Source organism: Grampus griseus (genome assembly GCF_964374135.1).
Source record: "Grampus griseus genome assembly, chromosome: 17".
In the NCBI taxonomy this organism is placed as follows: Eukaryota; Metazoa; Chordata; class Mammalia; order Artiodactyla; family Delphinidae; genus Grampus; species Grampus griseus.
Window position 1 is genome coordinate 67,071,777 of NC_139011.1, and position 19,527 is coordinate 67,091,303.

The window sequence follows — 19,527 nt, forward strand, 5'->3', positions numbered from 1 at the left end:
GGAAGCCTGACAGAGATGTTATGAAGTGACCGTAATTAAGTCCAGTAGCTGGCACGGGGGCACTGCTGACTGGGCTGGCTTGAGGACAGGGAAGGTCCAGGCCACAGCTGAATCTTGGGGCTGCCAAGAAAAGCTGTCCCAGCACCAGAGCTCCAGGCTGGAACTGGGGACTTCTGCCATTCGCTCTTGCAGGGGTGGGGATGCTCGGACAGCTCAGCGGTGACCGAGACACTGCTCGGTGTCAGGAGAAGTGGCACTCTTTGGGAATCCTGCAAGATCCGCCAGGTTTGCAATTCTGGTGGAGTTAAAAATCAAGGTTCCACGAATGGTCCTTTGAGGGGGTATGTGCCAGGTTCCTGGGAGTAGATTTAAATCATTCTACAGGCTTCAGCTCATGTATTCCCAAATCACATGTGTGGAAAAAGGTCACGAGGGAGAAAATGTCCCACTAACCGGAATGACTTTACCAAAATCACACAGAGAGCCTGGATTACTTCACGTACATGTTAAACTTTACAACAAAGCTTTGCCTTTCCTGATTCAAATATCTTAGCATTTGATTATTCAATATTTCATACTATCAAGCATTAACATTTTCATCGAGGCTGTTCATCATGTCCAGAAAAACTCACAAAACCAGAAATTCAATAATAAATTTTGTCATCATCATCTTTTAAGGAAGTCCCAGATATGCGGCATTCACACACACCTGGCTTCACAGAGCGACACACCTCCGTGTGAATCGCAACAATTCATGGTTTGATGAATGATAACGACAAGCAAACACAACTCATTAAATGTGCAGGGTTGTTTCTGGACGCCAGTGTTTTATGATGGGGTAAGGTTACTGATTTAAATATATAAATGACCTGTGCTGAAGCACACCCCTGCTATTTTCCTATGCCAACAGTTAAGTGTGGAACCTTAAACAGTGATAGTTCCCATATTAAAAATGGCCTTATTGGTCTATTGAAAATTTTAATTCTGAAAGCATTAGAAAGATAACATGATCACACAGTATACCTTTTTCTACCAAAACTGTGAAGTTGGTAGGAAAGAAAAAACAGATGTTTCAGCTAAAATCAGAGGAGGGAAAACAAGTTGGGGGAAGAAGGGACCAAGAAGCAGATAATAAATCTGTCTGGCATGTTTCTAGGTCACTAGGACTCATTATTTTTTCCCCTAAAGAGCTAAAGGCCATTAAAAGTGGGGACTAGTTTTTTAGGGGAATGGAAGTAAAAACGCCTACAGGCTAGACAGAGAAGGTAGGCAGGTACAAGAAAAATCACAGAGCTTTCGTCTTTCCAGTTTTCTACGTTTGATAGAGATGTGAGTATACAGAACCTTCCCCTGACTATAAGAAAATCGGCAGGATGGGCATGATGGCAAATAACAAGTGATCCTTGGCCTAAGTGTTGGGGAGCAGTGGAGAGTGGTGGGGACCGTGAGGGTCTCGGGAGGACACGCCCCACCTAATGGGGGCAGCTTTGACTCCCCTTCAAGCATTTAACTGATGGCTGCCTCATGGGAATGTAAGCCCTCATTCTTCTGAACTTTCAAGAAAAGTCGGAATCTGGATTTCTTTTCTTTTCATGTCAAATCACCTGATCTTTTAAAATGTTGCCTTGGTTTTAAAAAGTGTGCTGGTCAAGCAAAACACATCTGTGGGCTAGCTCTGGACTGTAGATCCCATTTGTGACCTCTGCTTTAGACAAAGTGTTTCCATGCATTTAAGATTTCTTAATTCTCCTTATGATCTAAGAGAAGCATTGGGTCAGCGTTACTGAGATGTTAGCACCAGTCCAATTTCCTAAGAATTTAAGAAATGCCACATTGAACCAGATCAATGTTCTAATCAGCTCATTATTTTGTTTCTCAGAGTGGCACCCAGGGACCATTTGGGAAAGATTTAGAGCCTAATCTCTTTGACTCTAGTCTCAGAAAGTTAGGGGAGTCCCACGAGCATTTCTGATTTTCTTCTTTTTGATTTGTAAAATATTTTCAAGTGCAGGGAAAAACAGAATAAATGACATGTCTCCTAGCTTTGTCAAAGCTTAGCATTTGATCACAGTTTCTTCAGATACATATTTTCAATTTTAAAATGAAATATGAATACTGCTGATGTACTTGGTTACCACTCCTTCCCCAGATGGTAGCCATCATCCCAAACTTCATGTTAATCATGTCCATTTGTGTTTTTCTAGCTTAAAAAAACCCCATAATTCGAAAATATACATGTACCCCAATGTTCATAGCAGCATTACTTACAATAGCCAAGACATGGAAGCAACCTAAGTGCCCATCAACAGACAACTGAATTAAGAAGGTGTGGTACTGGGAATTCCCTGGCAGTCCAGTGGTTAGGACTCCATGCTTTCACTGCGAAGGGCGCAGGTTCAGTCCCTGGTTGGGGAACTAAGATCCCACGAGCCGTGTGGCGTGGCCAAAAACAAAAAATAAAATCAATCATACATTATTTTTAAAAAGGAAGATGTGGTACATATATATACAATGGAATATTCTCAGTCATAAGAAAGAATGAAATAATGCCATTTGCAGCAACATGGATGGACCTAGAGATTATCATACTAAGTGAAGTAAGTCAGACAGAGAAAGACAAATATCATGATATCACTTATACGTGTAATCTCAAATATGATACAAATGATCTTATTTACAAAACAGAAATGGACTCACAGACATAGAAAACAAACATGGTTACCAAAGAGGAAAGGAGGGGGAGGGATAAATTAGGAGTTTGGGATTAACATATACACACTACTATATATAAAATAGATAGGGGCTTCCCTGGTGGCACAGTGGTTGAGAGTCCACCTGCTGATGCAGGGGACATGTGTTCGTGCCCCGGTCCGGGAGGATCCCACGTGCCGCAGAGCAGCTGGGCCCGTGAGCCGTGGCCACTGAGCCTGCGCGTCCGGAGCCTGTGTTCTGCAACTGGAGAGCCCACAACAGTGAGAAGCCCGTGTACCGCAAAAAAAAAAAAAAAAAAAAAAAAAAAAAGATAGCTAACAAGGACCTACTGTATAGCACAGGGAACTATACTCAATATTTTGTAATAACCTATAAGGGAAAAGAATCTGAAAAAAATAGATATATATGTATGTATAACTGAATCACTTTGCTGTACAGCTGAAACTAACAGAATATTGTAAACTAACTATGCTTCAATTTTTTTAAAAAAGGTGTAAATCTCCACCCATTAACTTCGCCTAAAAACCTGAACTATTTACGGGTAGAGGCATAACCTGAACCACTTCTCAAGTTGTGGAAAAAGCAAATCCAGAAGTACAGGGACCGCTGGTTAAATTACTTAATCTTTCCATGGATCAAGTGTCCTCCTGGGATAATGATCTCTGTCCTACCCACCCAACTTGGGTGGAATGACAGTAAAATGCAATAATGAGAATAAATGTTCTTTGGAAAAAGATAAAGTGTTATCCGCATATGAGGTTCTAGCACTTTTATTAGTAAATGCCTCATGTGTTTCACTCCTTTCACAAAGGACTAGTTGACTTTATTTGTCCTCAAAGTTGAGGGAGGGGCCCCAGTCCTACTTAATAAGAGCTTTCCTTCCCAGCTTGTTGCATATACTTGGATTACAATCCTTCTTAGCCTTTGTCTTTCCAGACAAAGAGATACAATTATTTTATTCTTTTCCAAAAGGAAAAGTATTCTATTACAATTTTTGTAGCTGTTTTCCTAAGCCTTTTCTCAGTCTGTTATACCCTTCTGGAGGCACAGAAGCCAAAACGCCTGCAGTGTTACAGGTGCAAAAGTTCTGCTTAGGTGAAGATTTATTCAATATTTGGCAAACATAATCACATGTAAGTAAAAAATCAAACCAAAACAAACCATGTCAAAACCACAATTAGAGAACATCTCACACCCATTAGGATGGCTATTATCAAAAAACCAGCCAACAGCAAATATTGTCAAGAATGTGGAGAAACTGGAACCCTTATGTACTGTTGGTGGGAATGGACCATGGTGCAGTCGCTATGAAAACAGTATTGCAGTTCCTCAAAAAATTAAAAATAGAATTACCTATTGATCTAGCAACTCCATTTCTGGGTATGTACCCCCAAAGAATTGAAAGCAGCATCTCAAAGAGACATTTATGCACCTATGTTCATAGTAGCATTATTCACAATAATCAAAAAGCAGAAGCAACACTAATGTCTAACAAGAGATCAATGGATAGACATAGGGTGGATATACATATAATGGAATATTATTTAACCTTCAAAAGGAAGGAAATTCTGAGACATGCTACAACACAGATGAACAGTGAGGAAGGACATTATGCTAAGTGAAATAAGCCAATCACAAAAAGACAAATACTGTATGATTCCACTTATATGAAGTACGCAGAGCAGTCAAGTTCATAGGGACAGAAAGTAGAATGGTGGTTGCCAAGGGCTGGGGGTTTAGGGAGTTACTGTTTAATAGGTATAGAGTTTTAATTTTATAGAATGAAAAGAGTTTTGGAGATTGGTTGCACAACAACGTGAATGTACTTAACACTATTGAATTGTACACTTGAAAATGGTTAAGAGGAGGACTTCCCTGGTGGCGCAGTGGTTAAGAGTCTGGCTGCCGATGCAGAGGAAACGAGTTCGATCCCTGGTCCAGGAAGACCCCACATGCCGCAGAGCAACTAAGCCCATGTGCCACAACTACTGAGCCTGCGTGTTGCAACTACTGAAGCCCGCGCGCCTAGAGCCCGTGCTCCGCAACAAGAGAAGCCACCGCAATGAGAAGCCCGCCCACTGTAACAAAGAGTAGCCCCCACTCGCCACAACTACAGAAAGCCCGCGTGCAGCAACGAAGATGGAACGCAGCCAAAAGAAAAAAAAATTGGTTAAGATGATTAAAAAAACACAAAAGCCAACTAAAGTCTAGAGCAGTTAAGTGTCAAGAAAGATTATGAGAGCGTTACAATCGGCCAGGCGAAAGTCTCCATCAAACTGTACCCACTACCAAGAACAGAATTTTTCTGCTGAGAAAAGAAGTCTTCTCTAAATTTGTATCCATGGTTCACAGTGGTTCATCATTAACTTGTTCTGCCAGTAGGATAACAAGACCCATCTTAGCTGTTATCTCGGAACCTAGCGCGTGACCATGTACTTACAGGTTGTTTTAGGAAGGGCTCAATAAATATTTGTTGAGGGAAGGAATCATGGTTAAATGTGTAGCTGTGGAGACCCAGATCTAATACAGGTCCTGAGTTTACCATTTCCTAGCTCATCACAGCCTATGCAACTTCTCTAAGGCTCATTTATCTTAAGTATAAACTGAAGAGAGTAGTAACCACTTCATAGAGCGACTGTGATGATTAAATGAGTGAATGCTTAGCCTGGTATCTGGGTAGGAAATCAAGGAAGGAAGTAAAGGCAAGGCAAACATGTAGGAAAGAGCTGGGTTGATTGAACCTGGCCGACGACTCTTCACCATTATATCCATGGGCTTCCACTAGAAGCCAGTGTTTAATAACTGCTTAATAAATATCTACTGAATGAATTCATTAACTATAGGATAAGGATGAAATTTTGAACTCTTAAAAATACACTGATCAAACAATTCCTTAATTTATTTTAAAGACAAGGGTTGTATATTGAAGAGGTAGATCATGACGGATACTTGCATTCATTTCTGGGAACTGTGTTAGCCTTTTCAGGCCCCTGTGGGTCCATTTCCAGTTTACTGAGCACCTACTAGATTCCCAGCACAGTCCCAGCATCAGGACTACAACATAAATAGAACACTACCCTGCCCTCTAGTTGCTCTCAGTTAAGTGGAAGAGACAGGTATGGAAGCGCATGGTGGATTTAGGGTCATACGCTGGAGGCAGGTCCAAGGTGGTGCAAAGGAAAGTTCCCTCCACCCTGCTGGACAGCAGGATCGTTTTGGTAAAGGAAGACCCCCCGAGGGGAAGGCATCTGGACTGGGTCACGAAGAATAGGTAGGGCTTCGCCAGGTGGAATAATGGGGAAAGGGCAGAGGGGATGAAATGTACAAAGGCATGATATATAGGTGAGGGAGAGGAAACCACCAGACAACTTCAGGGAAGTGTAAGTTGTTTCCATGGAGCACAGAGCAAAAGTGAGGGAAAGGGAAATAGCCTTACAGAAATAGGTAGGGACAGATGCCTGGCGCTCATCAGCCTGCAGAGGGGAGGGGCTTCACCGTCTTGGTAAAGGAACCCGGTGGAGGGTTTTAAGCAGCAGAGACCTGATCAGATACTTGCAGGAAATGAAGAATAGGTAGGAGAGGCCAAGACTAGAGGGCACAGGTCACGTGACCAGCCAGTTAGGGAAAAACTGGGAGAGAAGAGAATGGCTTCATTGAAAAGGATGGATATGAGAGATGTTAAGGGAAGTGAATTCAAAGGTCTTCACTTTACTTGCCCTGTAGGTGAATGAAAACTTAAACCACCAGCCACATACATACTAAAGTCATACCTGCAAGACTTTTCATTTTGGTATGATGCCTGAAAATTCTTGCTTAAGCAATTAAGTGAGAGGGACTTCCCTGGTGGCGCAGTGGTTGAGACTCTGCACTCCCAATACAGGGGGCCAGGGTTCAATCCCTGCTCAGGGAACTAGATCCCACATGCATGCCGCAACTAAGAGTTCACGTGCCACAACTAAGGAGCCCTCCAGCTGAAACTAAGACCCGGCGTAACCAAATAATAAAAATTTAAAAATAAGCAGTTAAGTGAGAGACAACAGACTCTGCAAGTCACCTCCAATAATCATTACCTCTGCTGGCTTTTAGTGCCTTTGTTTCCAGCTGAACCCAAAGAGTTGACTTTTTGGGATTCCAGGGTTTGGTTTCCAGTTGGAAATCAAAGTCCCTATCCCCGTGGATCAAATTCCAGCCTGGAGGGGTTTATCCTCAAAGACCCTAGCCAGAGGAGCTCTGGAAAGAAGCCCAGGGTGCTCTGCTAGCAGGAAGTCTAAAAGCTACTAGCGACGGTCAAGTTCAGCATGATGGATAAGCCTAGCTGAGCGATTTCCTGAGAGCAAGGAATTGCATCCAGGAATGGAAATGAGTGGTGGTGACAACCTGTAAGGGCAAGCTTTTCATTTGTCCTAGGTACCCTAGAAGAACTTGACCCTAAGCTTATGGGCAAGACCATAGGGCTGGGCCATTAAAGAAAGTGAGAAGGTGAGAAAGCAAATCAGGTGATACAGAAGCTCAGCTGCAACACCAGATGTTGGCAGGCTTTCTAAGTGCTCTAGAATTAACCCAGGTGAGCGAATTCTTCCGAAAAGCATCCTGTCTAGGGTGGTAGCAGTGAATTACTACTGGGAGGATGTGCAGAATACTGTAACTTTCAATTCCCTAACAATCACAAGCTGTGAATAAAGGAATCACCTTAATAATAATGACCATCGATAAGTTTTTTTTTTTTTTTAAGGCTTCGGACGCGCAGGCTCAGCGGCCATGGTTCACGGGCCCAGCCGCTCTGCGGCATGTGGGATTTTCCCGGACTGGGGCACGAACCCGTGTCCCCTGCATCGGCAGGCGGACTCTCAACCACTGCGCCACCAGGGAAGCCCCGACAAGTTCTTTTTGTATCCACCTATGCTCATATGCGGGGCAGAGAATTACAGTCATAATCTCATACTCTTTGAAACAAATTTGCCCAAATATTTTGAAAAGTTCTGGACCAAGAGTTTTCCAAGGCGCACGATCCAACCCTTGACTTCTACAGTTTCGTGCTTCCTCTCGCCTGCCATCTTCCCATCCTCCCAGCCCACATCCAGCTTCAAAACCTTAAGATCAGAAGAGTCAAGTTGAAACACAAACCAAATGCTTTCTCATTTAATACGAGTACATTTTATAACCTAGGGCGTTGGTTCAGGTACTACCATTATGTGTCAAACCCCCAAAAGTTAACTGACTCTTACTGATAATGCAAGCCAGCAAATCATTTGAGCGAAAGAGACCAACAAGCGACAAACCCAGTGCTCACCCAACTCCACGTCTTGATCATCAGTGAGCACGAGAATGATGTTGGGTCGGATGTTTTTCCGCTCCTGCTGTATCCGGCCTCTGAACCTCGGGGATCTGATGGTTGAACCGAGGCTCCCCAGTAGCTGTGTGCCCAGCACAGCCAAAACCAGAGCACAGCAAGAATACTTCATTGTGCTTTGTCCAATGTCGCAAAACTGACAAAATGTCTGTCTTCTGGTTCCTGCAGCTCTGGGCAGTCAGAGAGAAAGGGAGAGCGAGAGACGAAAATGAAATCCAAACCCCAGACACAGTTGCAGAAAAAGGACTACAACTCAGCGAGAACTGGCACAAAAACTGGCAGAGAAAGGTCTGTCCATGAGTCAGAAGCGGCAAACCCTACCAGGCATCAGGTCGTTTTTTTAAGTGCTTGATTATTTTGCAAATTCACTTTTGTCCTTTATTCTCATTCCAACTTTTCCGATTTCAAAATTCATTGCCAAAATAGAATTTCCAACACAGAGCTCGGATGTAAAAGCTTTCTGACAAGAGCTAATACCTTGAATTAGGTATCCTGGTTGAATAATCAACTGCTATACTCAGAGGTATTCAGGACATCTGCAGATGGGGTCCTGGAAGGGGGAGAAAAAATACGAAAGGAAACGTCAGTCAAGGATTTTGACAGAGTTTTGGTCTGAAACAGTCTCTTGAAACAGCATAAATATATATGTATAGATATGATTTATATATTATATTTATATATAAGTATAATAAATAGAAATGTAATATATAAATCATATCTATACAAATATATTGATATAATTTTTAAAATCTGTACTCCAAAAGGGAGAGACAGAAGGAAACAACATTCAGAACTGCTAACCAATGACATGAATAATATCTTCATTTCATAATCATAAATATGGTGATCTGGGTATCATCCCTGCTCACACTTTAATAGTACTTTAAACATCCCCAAGAAAACAAATGACTGATAAGGAAGAACCAGCAGTGCCTGTGAAACCACAGTGCACTGGAGTGTTTGCATCTGGGGAGCGTTAACTCACCTGTGTACGATATTGAGTACTTATCAAGCAGAATGAAACGCAAAGCTGTCATATGTCATCTGCATGAAGTCACTCACTGCCCAGGAGAGCTCTTTTTGCTGACAAAGACTTCATAGTAAGGGGCTGGGAGGACAACCTTTCCCAGCCTCCAAAAAGCTCCTAACTGTGCTTCATCAATCACCGGGGGAAGGGATGCTTCCTCCCGGCTGGGCTGGTCCCTCAGCCCAGCCCTCATCCCCAGCGCATCGGCGCCTAAGGGGACACAGCCCTCCTCCGACTGTGAGCACCAGCTTCACTACTGTTCAGAGCCGGTGCAGCGCCGCCAGCACCGAGGTTTGGCTTTGCCGCAGCAGATCTCAACCTGCAAAGCAACATGACTGATGGGCTCTGAGGCTGGAGGTTAGAGGCGACCCTTCCACCTTAAAAAAAACCAAATCAAATCAAATCTGGAGGGGAACACTGCGAAATCTTTGCAAATCTGCACAGGAGACTTTGGAAAGGGTTGGAAAATGCCCCTTTCACTTTAGAACGCTAACCTGCTGAAAGCTGGTCTCTTGGACTTCGGAAAGATAGCAAAGGGCTCATTAAAAAAACCAAAAAAACACCATCTTTCTCTTGAATGTCATGAGGGAGCATCTGTATGGGAATTTTGACTGCCCTAAAACTAATCAGAGAGCAGCCCGCTCCAGCAGCCACTCTGTCGCCACACACCTGAGGGTCTGTATTTTGATGTTCAACAATAAACGGGTATCAGAAAAGTAAGCATCACGGATGAAGTGTGAGGACTGCAAAGCAGAAGGAAAGGGACTCCATCGCTTCCTTCCGCGCCTTAAATTCTGGAGGGTGACGTGGGGCAGCGAATGAAGAAAGACGGTGTACCGTTTCCCCCTGCCATCCACATTATTGTGTTTTACACAAACACACACGCCCCTATTATTTTAAACTTTTTGAGCTGTTTTGTAAACAGTTCTAATGCTTTTTACTTTGCAGCCTGTAATTACTCTTTGGGAGGGAAGAAGGGAGGGGGAGAGAGAGAGAGAGAAGGACTCAGTAAGAACTAGATTTTAAAACAAAAATCCAGCATCTGCAGCGAGGCAGTCCTGACCACGTGATCTGCAGAGCAAAAAGCAAGCCACCTCCGACTGATCCTGTGGCTTGAGAAAGTCAATATGTATGGTTTGGCGTGTGGTTTTGTTTTTTGTTTGGTAATAACTCGGCGTTATTTCAGCGATCGCGGTGCCTTCTGAACGCTGAAAGCCCACAATTGTTCTGCCTTGACTGTTGGGTTTCTGGGCATTTGTTTTAAATCATGAGAAAACTGATACAAGCATGAAAGGATGGGAAAGCAAAAGAAATGAGTGAAACAATGGCCTTCTCCCACAGAGCGTGCGTTAACCTAAGAGTTAAATACAGAAATTTCTTAGGGGGTGTTGGTCCTTGAAGCAGCAAAACTTTGCCCACCTCTCAAAGCCGGTGACGTTGTGTGAAGAGAGAGTCCGCAGGGTTTCTTGCATCCGCTATGGTTTAAACTAACCTCTGCTGACAATGGTGACCCAGAAAATACAGTCAGACTCACTGTATGGAGCGAACAGCAGCGCTTGGTTTGAATAATCAGTCACACACGCAACTGAAAATTCTTGACTATCAAGATGCTGGTAACATTCCCTGGAACCCAATCAGTGTTCTGGGTTATTCTTTTCTTTCTCGTTATTTACTTTACTTCTTCCTTTAGGAAAAAGAAAATTAGCCTTAGTGGTACCTTGTATAAACTACATTGAAAATCATTTCCTAATAAAGAAAAGGGACAGCAGAGAAGATGCACGTTTTACCTATAAAGGAACTTTTCTCTCTGGACAGTTAAAGGTGCAGAAGAGACCTACGTTTATTTTTTTCTGCCACAATTTATTATCGATTCAGGGGATTCATATGTAAAAGCCGAAAAATTGAGTGGTAAAGAAAATGGAACTTTCAGACAGGTCTGGCCAGCAGGAGCGCTCCCTTTACTAAAACACACAAAACACACAACTCTGAAGAAAAGTGCACACAGACAATTCTTTATTCAAATATGACCTTTTAGAACCTGTCATCGTCTCACTGCCTGGTTTCCAGCTCCAGAAGGAAAAGAAGAAAAAAAAACCTGACAGACAAAATGCAGACCTCAACAAAGGAGACAACGATGCAATGTTTGAATTGGATACTTTGTGGCAGACAACAAGTGTCCTTAGAGACTAACAGCTTGTCTTGAGAAATAGTTGAAAATGGGAGAAATGTCAAAAGAGGTTTTTCTCACACATGGAAAGTGAGCTTGAGGAACGGTTGCTGTATTCACGAATCAGGACCAGAACACAAGATGCCTATTCTTCAAGCTCTAAAGTGAAAACACCAATTGTAGCTATGGCCAATTGGTGGGGAAAGTTTACAACACTTTGTTTGGGGCAGTCAAGCCAACTATAAATGTGACATTAAAAGTTTCAAGTCACATATAAAAGAAAGAAAAGACTGGGAAGCCTTCAAGCCAACTGGACAGAAAGTCTAGTTCACATATGCTTGTCCAGCAAAACCCCACACTAAATCAAAGCCCTCGTTGCCCCAGTAGGTTTAAGGGGGGGGTCTCTGTCTTCAATAAGCCTCCCTTTGTCTGGGCAGCTGGTGCCGAGGTAAAGGGGATGGTGGCCATATGCTTGTCCACCACTGTGGTTGTCAAAGTGTAATCTGGGACTTTGGGGGGACCCTGAGATCCTTGTGGGTGGAGTCCACAAGACCAGAATGATTTTGAAGAATACTGACACTTTATTTCCCTTTTTCACTTCGTTGACATTTGCACTGATGATCTAAGAGCAATGGTGGGTACAGCTGCTTTTGTATGAATGAAGGGAGCATCACACACAGTTAAAAAAAAAACAGAACAGTTTCACTCAAGATGAAACAGTAAAATGATTAATTTGATTAAACCTTGACCCTTGAATGCACATCTTTTCTTTTAAGTTTTCCGTTTTATGAGAGAGAAGGGACACATAAAACCCTTTGCAGCCTATGGAGGTGTGATGCTCGTTGAGGGAAAGCACTCGTGGGACTGAGTTGCCAGGTGAACTAGACACATCCTTTTTCTCTGTTTTTGCTCGAACGCTATTTTTAGTTGAAAGAATTACTTGGACTTGGATTTTTGGCAGACATTTTCTCAAGTCGTGAATGAAATCAGACTGTCATTTCAAGGAAAGCAACTGACGGTATTTGTCGTGTTTGTTGCCAATGACAGAATTCTAGCTTTCAAGTCAAAAGCAGAACTTTGGAAAACTTGTATCTGCCACTGTGAGCTTAGCAGCTTTCCAATATGTAAAACCTTCCTGATGACACTGATGTTGGTATTAACGAATGTCATTTTATGGTACTGTAAAATGAAATGTGTCAACACTTCGACTATTTGCATAATTCAATGAACCAATGTTTCCCAAATGACCAAATACAATGTTACAAAATCATACATGTGTAAAAAAAATTCATTCAAAGTGCAAGATGACCACTGGATTTTAATGTAACAGAGTAGGAAAAGCTCATTGATATGGTTTCAGATTTCTTACTACACCTAACCTTTAGGAATCACCACGTGTCAAGTTTTGGTATAGTATCAAAGAAGATCTACAAGTATCTGAAAAAAGCTGTTGAAATACTTCTTTTCCAACTATTTATCCATGTGAGGCTGAACTTTATTCCTATATCTCAACCAAAACAATATATGTCAACAGATTGAATGCAGAAGCAGATATAAGAATCCAGTTCTCTTTTATTCAGATAAATATTAGATTTGCAAAAATGTAAAACATGCCACTTTATTCACCAATATTTTTTTGGTTTGGAAAATATAGTTATTTTTCATAAAATAGTATATATCATTTAACATATGGATTTATTGTTTCTTAATACTTTTTTTTAAACAATGGCTTTCTTTTTTTAATTATCATTACAAATTTATTTTATTTATTTATTTATTTTTGGCTGCGTTGGGTCTCACAGGCTCTAGAGTGCAGGCTCAGTAGTTGTGGCACACGGGCTTAGGTGCTCTGCGGCATGTGGGATCCTCCCAGACCAGGGCTCGAACCCACGTCCCCTGCCTTGGCAGGCGGATTCCTAACCACTGTGCCACCAGGAAAGCCCCTAATTAATACTTTTAAAAATTCTCAGTTTGAATTTCTAAGTATCAATAGCTAAAATCCCCATAAACACAAGCTTAATAATATAAAAGGATAAAAACACAATTTCAATAATATAAAGGGATTCCAAGCCCAAAGAATTTGAGAATTACTGGCCTAGAGTATATCTGGTTCCATAGTCAAGCCCGGCCTTTCACCTCTAAGGCTACAGATTTGGCCCTAGTCACAAACGTAATTCATTTTTTTCCCCCTTAAAGCCTTGAAACTGTCCGAAGTTCTAAATGCCTGCAAATCTAATGAGTGATGACATGCTGTGATGACGTTCTGTGTGTGTGTGTGTGTGTGTGTGTGTGTGTGTTTTAATCTGAGGATAACACAGAACTTTATAAATAAATGCCCACACATCTAAAGTATGTGAGAGACAGGCCCAGAACAACCCACTCAGCACGGAAATCAACCTCTCAGGGATGGGGCAATGGAACTGTTTCTAGTACAAAGCAATGCCACTCCAGAGTGAAGACAGAGAAAAAAAAAGGACACCATAACCAGTCACAGCAGTGGGGGAGATTAGGCCAGCAGCATGGAATTATTCAAAGCTGAATTTAACCAGAACACACTTAGTTTATCGTTAGAGTGAAGCAAAATAGGATTATACCAGCAAGAAGGCGGTATCTACCCTCCCCCATCCCACCCCCCACAATGCCAATCGACATAGTTCCCACATTTCCGAGGGTCAGTTTACATGGCCCTCTTCCTTTAATTTTGACTTTCAAGTTTGCCATATATCACGTTTTTTTTTTTGGAGGAAGCCTTCAGGATGTGCTAGCTTCTTTATGATACATGTGAAACCATGAAGGAGCTAATTTTTTCTTTTAAAAACCCCATAGCGGGCAAAGTTCATCTACTGTTAATCCCAAGAAAGCCCGCTTCCCGATCTAATTCATTACAACTCCAAGCAAGAAGATAGACAACAGTCTCCTTCTGGCGCGGTAACATTTTTATACGCCTCGAATAATAAATCTCTTCCAATCAGCAACGACAGCTGAAAAGTGTGCATCTCTGACCTGGAGCACCTTTGGGGAAATCCTTGGCTAAGTGATGAGATCCTCCTTGAACAATGTTTACTTTTCTTCCCTTTTTTCCCTTTCTGTTTTCTCCCCCCAACACTGTAAATCCTGACATTGGAAGGAACCTTGAAAAGTCATCTATTCACAAAATGGTTAGCGTTGGTTACCCCGGGGTACGATGAGGGAGAGGGACAGATTTTATTTTTTTTTATGTTTAAGTTGGATTTTTTTCCCATGATCTTTGCATGATAAAAATAGAAATAAGTAAATTTCCTAGGCTTTCCCTCTGTTTTCTCATGGAGGAACAGAATAGACAGAAAGACGTAAGCAGTGATAAGAATGAAGTGAGAGGTTACAGCAAGAAATGTACTTTTGAGAGTTAACCCACAAAGGTAGGAAATAAAACCACATAACGACAAGCTCACCAAGAGCATTTTGGAGAATGCAAAGGGTCCAAGACAGAGATTTGTCCAGCTTCTTTCAAATTGAAATTAGCAAAACAAAGAAAACCAAAGTGACCTAAAAATTATGAAAAAAACCCCCAGAAGGACCTGATATTCCTGGAGCAGATGCTACAGAGTGTCCAAAGGGTCTGATAATGGTCGCAAGCTTTGATGGTGGCAATGAGCTCCAAGATAATGAGAACAAGAAGACTGTTGAACTTTAAAAAGCGGGGCATTGGAAACTTCAGTTTGGGTCTAGTGCAAGGATAGCATATTGATAAAAAGAACCCCAAATGTGGTCTTAGGCATCTTAGCTACTCCTCATGGTATATGATTTATTACATTAAATTTGCCTTTGGTTTCATATATTTATAGCTTATCTGTATTGAAGTATCTGGAGGTATTGCATATTGCAGATATAGTTTGTTGCAATAACAACAAGAAGAAAACCCCAAATATCAATGACTTAACACACACTACAAGTCACACACAGAGTGACAGGAGCTTTGCTCTGACCGGTCATGCATGGATGTGGGCTGATGGGAGCACAGTTGATGTGTTGCTGCAATAGCTGGACCAAGAAGCAGAGGAAGAAAAAAACGGAAGAATCTTGCAGGAGAACTTTTCATGGCTTCAACCTGGAAGTGACTCAGATCACTTCTAATATTTCATTGGCTGTAACTAGTCACATGACCCCATCCAACTGCAAGAGGGCTGGAAATTGATGGTACAGCTGAAGCGTGCTGAACACTACTGTCTACCACAAGCATCAAGTTTCATCAGTACCCTACGTATTTATCTTTTTTTCTCCCTAGATGCCTGCACACGCACATGTGCATGCACGCACATGCACATACTTAAGATACATGTATAAATATATTCATACATGCAGATACATGCTTAAGTAATGAAGAAACATAATCTTCGTAGCTTAAAGTTCTACCATTCCTAGGTACAAAAAATGCACCTTTTAACAGCTTTGGGAATTTGGGGGACATGTTTCATTTTAGTTTGTTTCCCTGATGTACATAATCTGTCACAGTATGAATTTATTTTAAAGTTCCACAGTTCTTGTGATACATTTAAGTTGAAGAAAATATTTTAAAAAATACAGGTAGGTGCTACATTTTGATTTCAAAAGCACTTCTCAAAATATTTTCTTGTAGATAACATCTATGTGAGGAAAGAAGAACACCTGACTTAGCTTTAAAAATTAAGCCACAGGAAAGAGAGTTCCCACTGGCTTACTTTCTACACTATAAAGCTTGCTACCAATATAATGCTCTTTAACATTTTCTAAGGGTTTAAATACAGAAGAATGGAGACACAAGTTCCTTCTGAGGGATCCTGCTGGCCTCACACGGAGTCACGACCAAGAAAGGGAGGTCTGGGAACACAGAGTGTGAAAAACAAATGTGCATTTCAAAAGACAACAAATTCTAGTTCTTAGCTCAAGATTTAGGGACAAATTATGGGGAATAGCTCTGTTTTTCAATTTTTTTCTTCCAAAATGTATTATTGACAGGAGAACCTTTAAAGAAAATCAAACATCCATATTTAAGTCAACTCCTTTGCTCAGAGACCCATTTTCAAGGAAACCCTAAAATTCAGATTAGTTCATGTATTATTTCAAAAATACTTCCTTCACAAGTTGTATTGGGAAATGCTGGTTTGAGGTTTTTTTGTGTTATTGGCTAAATATATCATTCCAAGCCTTTTAATGACAAAATCATCTTCAACATGTGCTTTATATGTACCTAAATCCATCTACTGTCTTCAGATTGTCACCTTTCCTTCAGCTGTATACTTAACTCCCAGTGATTACCAAGCATAGCTGCACATTTATCAAGTAAAAAAAGCAACTCTAGGGTTTCCCTGGTGGCGCAGTGGTTGACAGTCCGCCTGCCGATGCAGGGGACGCGGGTTCGTGCCCCGGTCCGGGAAGATCCCACATGCCGTGGAGTGGCTGGGCCCGTGAGCCATGGCCGCTGAGCCTGCGCGTCCGGAGCCTGTGCTCCGCAACGGGAGAGGCCACAGCGGTGAGAGGCCCGCGTACCGCCAAAAAAAAAAAGCGCAACTCTACTTAACTTTCAAGTGAAATTCAGGCCTGCAATCGTGGAAAATATCATTATAGTAGAACAACCTGAGTAGCTACCTTGCCTCTCTAGGAAAATTAATTTACTAATTTTAGCCACAAAGCATACAGCAAAGATAAATTGTCTACCCATTTTTATTGACATCCACCTGATTTATGACATTCTTGTCCAATCAAATTCATCAGTTTACCCTCAAAACAGTATTTGGACACAGGGATATTTATCACAGTCTTCAGGTGAATAGCACCTGAAGAGACACAGTAGGACATTTTTAAAACCATAAATTCACTGATTCAAATCACAGTACTTGCATAAAAGGCCTGTAGTAACTTGAAACTTAAAATATGACTTCTGTCTTAGCTTTTTGTCTGGACAGAAGCTGGGAAATATTTTAGCTAACGAAAACTCAAATTTTACTCTACTCTTACAAAAGAGTGAAGTTTATGAAGTTTTAAGCCGAAGAATTTATAGAAGGAAAATTTTAAGAGCTATATTATCACCATAAACAATTATCTGTCATATCTGTAAAATAATCTTCCTGAAAAGGCTCAGATTATAATCTATGTCTATGGACATTTGGGGCAAATGTATGTTTATTGTCACTAGAGTATCTTTATAAATAGATGTTTACAGCTGGCCAAGTCCTTAAATCTCATCTAACCATCTATACTACAAACACCCAATGGTGCTCCATGTCCAGAATTTATTTTCTAACTCCTCAACTTTGTTTGAAACCTTCACTTCTCAGCACACACAAGACCGGCACTTGTCACACAAAGGAGCTAATATAATTAAACCAGATGATGTGTCCCACAAGTAAAACCAGCCATTCACGAAAGCTGGTCACCAGAGGCCATTTCAAAGTAATCTAAAGTAATCCCTTCTCTCCACAGATTTGGTTTCCATGAAGTCTTAAGCACATGTGTGCTGTAAAAAAAGAGGCTTATTAAAATCTGATGTGATATTAGAGATTATAATGCAACACAGTTGGGCTGATTTTAATACCTGAGTCTTCAAGAAGAAAGCAATTTTTGATTTTATTTGTAAGCTTACTAAAACATTACCCATACAAAGGTACATGATGTTTACTTAATTAAGGAAAAAAATAAAGAAGGCTCCCCTGTTAGCTGAACTGGGCTTGTATCAGTGTACAGAATTTGCAAATAAAAGTGGAGGAGAAGCTAAAACAGTTTTCACTGATGGACAGATTAGCAAAGCACAGCATGTATTTGTAACTCTAAAGAGTGAGGAGCTTAGATTGTTTAGACAATTCCTTATAAAGTTGTGAATCTCCAGTATATCACTCTTTTGGCTCGCTCTGGTGAAACATTATCAAAATGTGTCATATAACGGCATGATAGCTTCAAAATACCAGTTGCCGTCATTAGTAGAACTGGATTATTAGGTAAGTCTGACTGCCTATGAAGCTTACCAAGACCTCCAGTCCTGGATCTCTGGAGGATTTGTTTCTTTTTCCTGATCCTTTTTCTATGTCTTGATTGTATTTAGTTTCAATTGTGGATGAAAATACAAAGGATTAGATTTGATATGCGGTCCCTCCATTGCAGGATCTCCTACCTACAGCTTTGTATCCTTGAAACGCAAACAAAGGAAACATGTACATGATCATGAACAGGTTTGCAAAATGAGCAAACGGCAACGCCCTGCCACAGAATATCTGCTGTTCCTCATTGGAACAGGGCTTCGCAGAACAGATCATATGTGAAAAAGGAGAGAAGCAACCTCTACTCTAGAGAGCTAATGTGAAGGAGACTAGAAAACATGTTATAGCATCTTTGAGTTTGAAGGTGTTATGGAGTAAATGTTTATGTCCCCCTCCTTCCCCATTCATATGTTGAAATCCTAACCCCCAGTGTGATGGTATTAGGAGGTGGGGTCTTTGGGAGGTGATTAGGTCACGAGGGTAGAACCCTCATGAATGGGATTAGTACCCTCATAAAAGGGGCCACAGAGAGCTCTCCCACCCACCTTCTACCATATAAGGACATGGAGAAGATGGACATCTATGAACCAGGTAGTGGGCTCTTGCCAGATACCCAATCCACTAGCACCTTCATCTTGGACTTCCAGCTTTCAGAACAATGAGAAATAAATGTTTGCTATTTAAGCCGCCCAGTCTATGGTGTTTTTGTTACAGCAGCCTGAATGCACTAAGATGAGGGATCTTAAAGTTCACCTAGATTAACTTTTAACTAATGAAGAAACCTTCTCTAGACCATCAATGAAAATGCCCCTGTCTAGGTAACACAGACCTTGTTAGGAAACCTGTTTAGTTTTGGGTAGCTAAACAGGTTAAAAAATTCTTTTTTTTTTTTTTTTCCCGGTACGCGGGCCTCTCACTGTTGTGGCCTCTCCCATTGCAGAACACAGGCTCCGGACGCGCAGGCCCAGCGGCCATGGCTCACGGGCCCAGTTGCTCCGCGGCATGTGGGATCCTCCTGGACCAGGGCACGAACCCGTGTCCCCTGCATCGGCAGGTGGACGCTCAACCACTACGCCACCAGGGAAGCCCAGAAATTCTCCATTTTATTGAACAAAAATCTGTCCTCTTCTAAGTGTTTAATCATGCTCTATTCTACTGAGCCACACAAAATAATTCTATTTTCTTCTCAATAACAAATGACTTAAATATTTGAAGATTGTTTCCATCTAACCCCTGAATCTTTTCCTCTTAAAAAATATGCTTATGTGGTACATTGTGGGAG

General features: G+C 41.5%; 1 protein-coding gene across 5 annotated transcripts in view; it reads right to left on the reverse strand.

The window, feature by feature from the left end:
• Positions 1 to 19,527, reverse strand: part of SULF1 (sulfatase 1) — a 144,379-nt gene that overhangs the window by 74,688 nt on the left and 50,164 nt on the right. For 4 of the 5 annotated variants that reach the window (XM_082674905.1, XM_082674907.1, XM_082674911.1 and 1 more), the window contains exons 3-5: positions 10,509 to 10,773; positions 8,540 to 8,612; positions 8,003 to 8,232 (exon numbers count right to left, since the gene is read on the reverse strand). In XM_082674905.1, the coding sequence (XP_082531031.1) occupies positions 8,003 to 8,174 (172 nt within the window). In that variant the 5' untranslated portion in view covers positions 8,175 to 8,232; positions 8,540 to 8,612; positions 10,509 to 10,773. The remainder of the gene's footprint in view (positions 1 to 8,002; positions 8,233 to 8,539; positions 8,613 to 10,508; positions 10,774 to 19,527) is intronic. The other variant, XM_082674906.1, reaches the window with a different exon arrangement.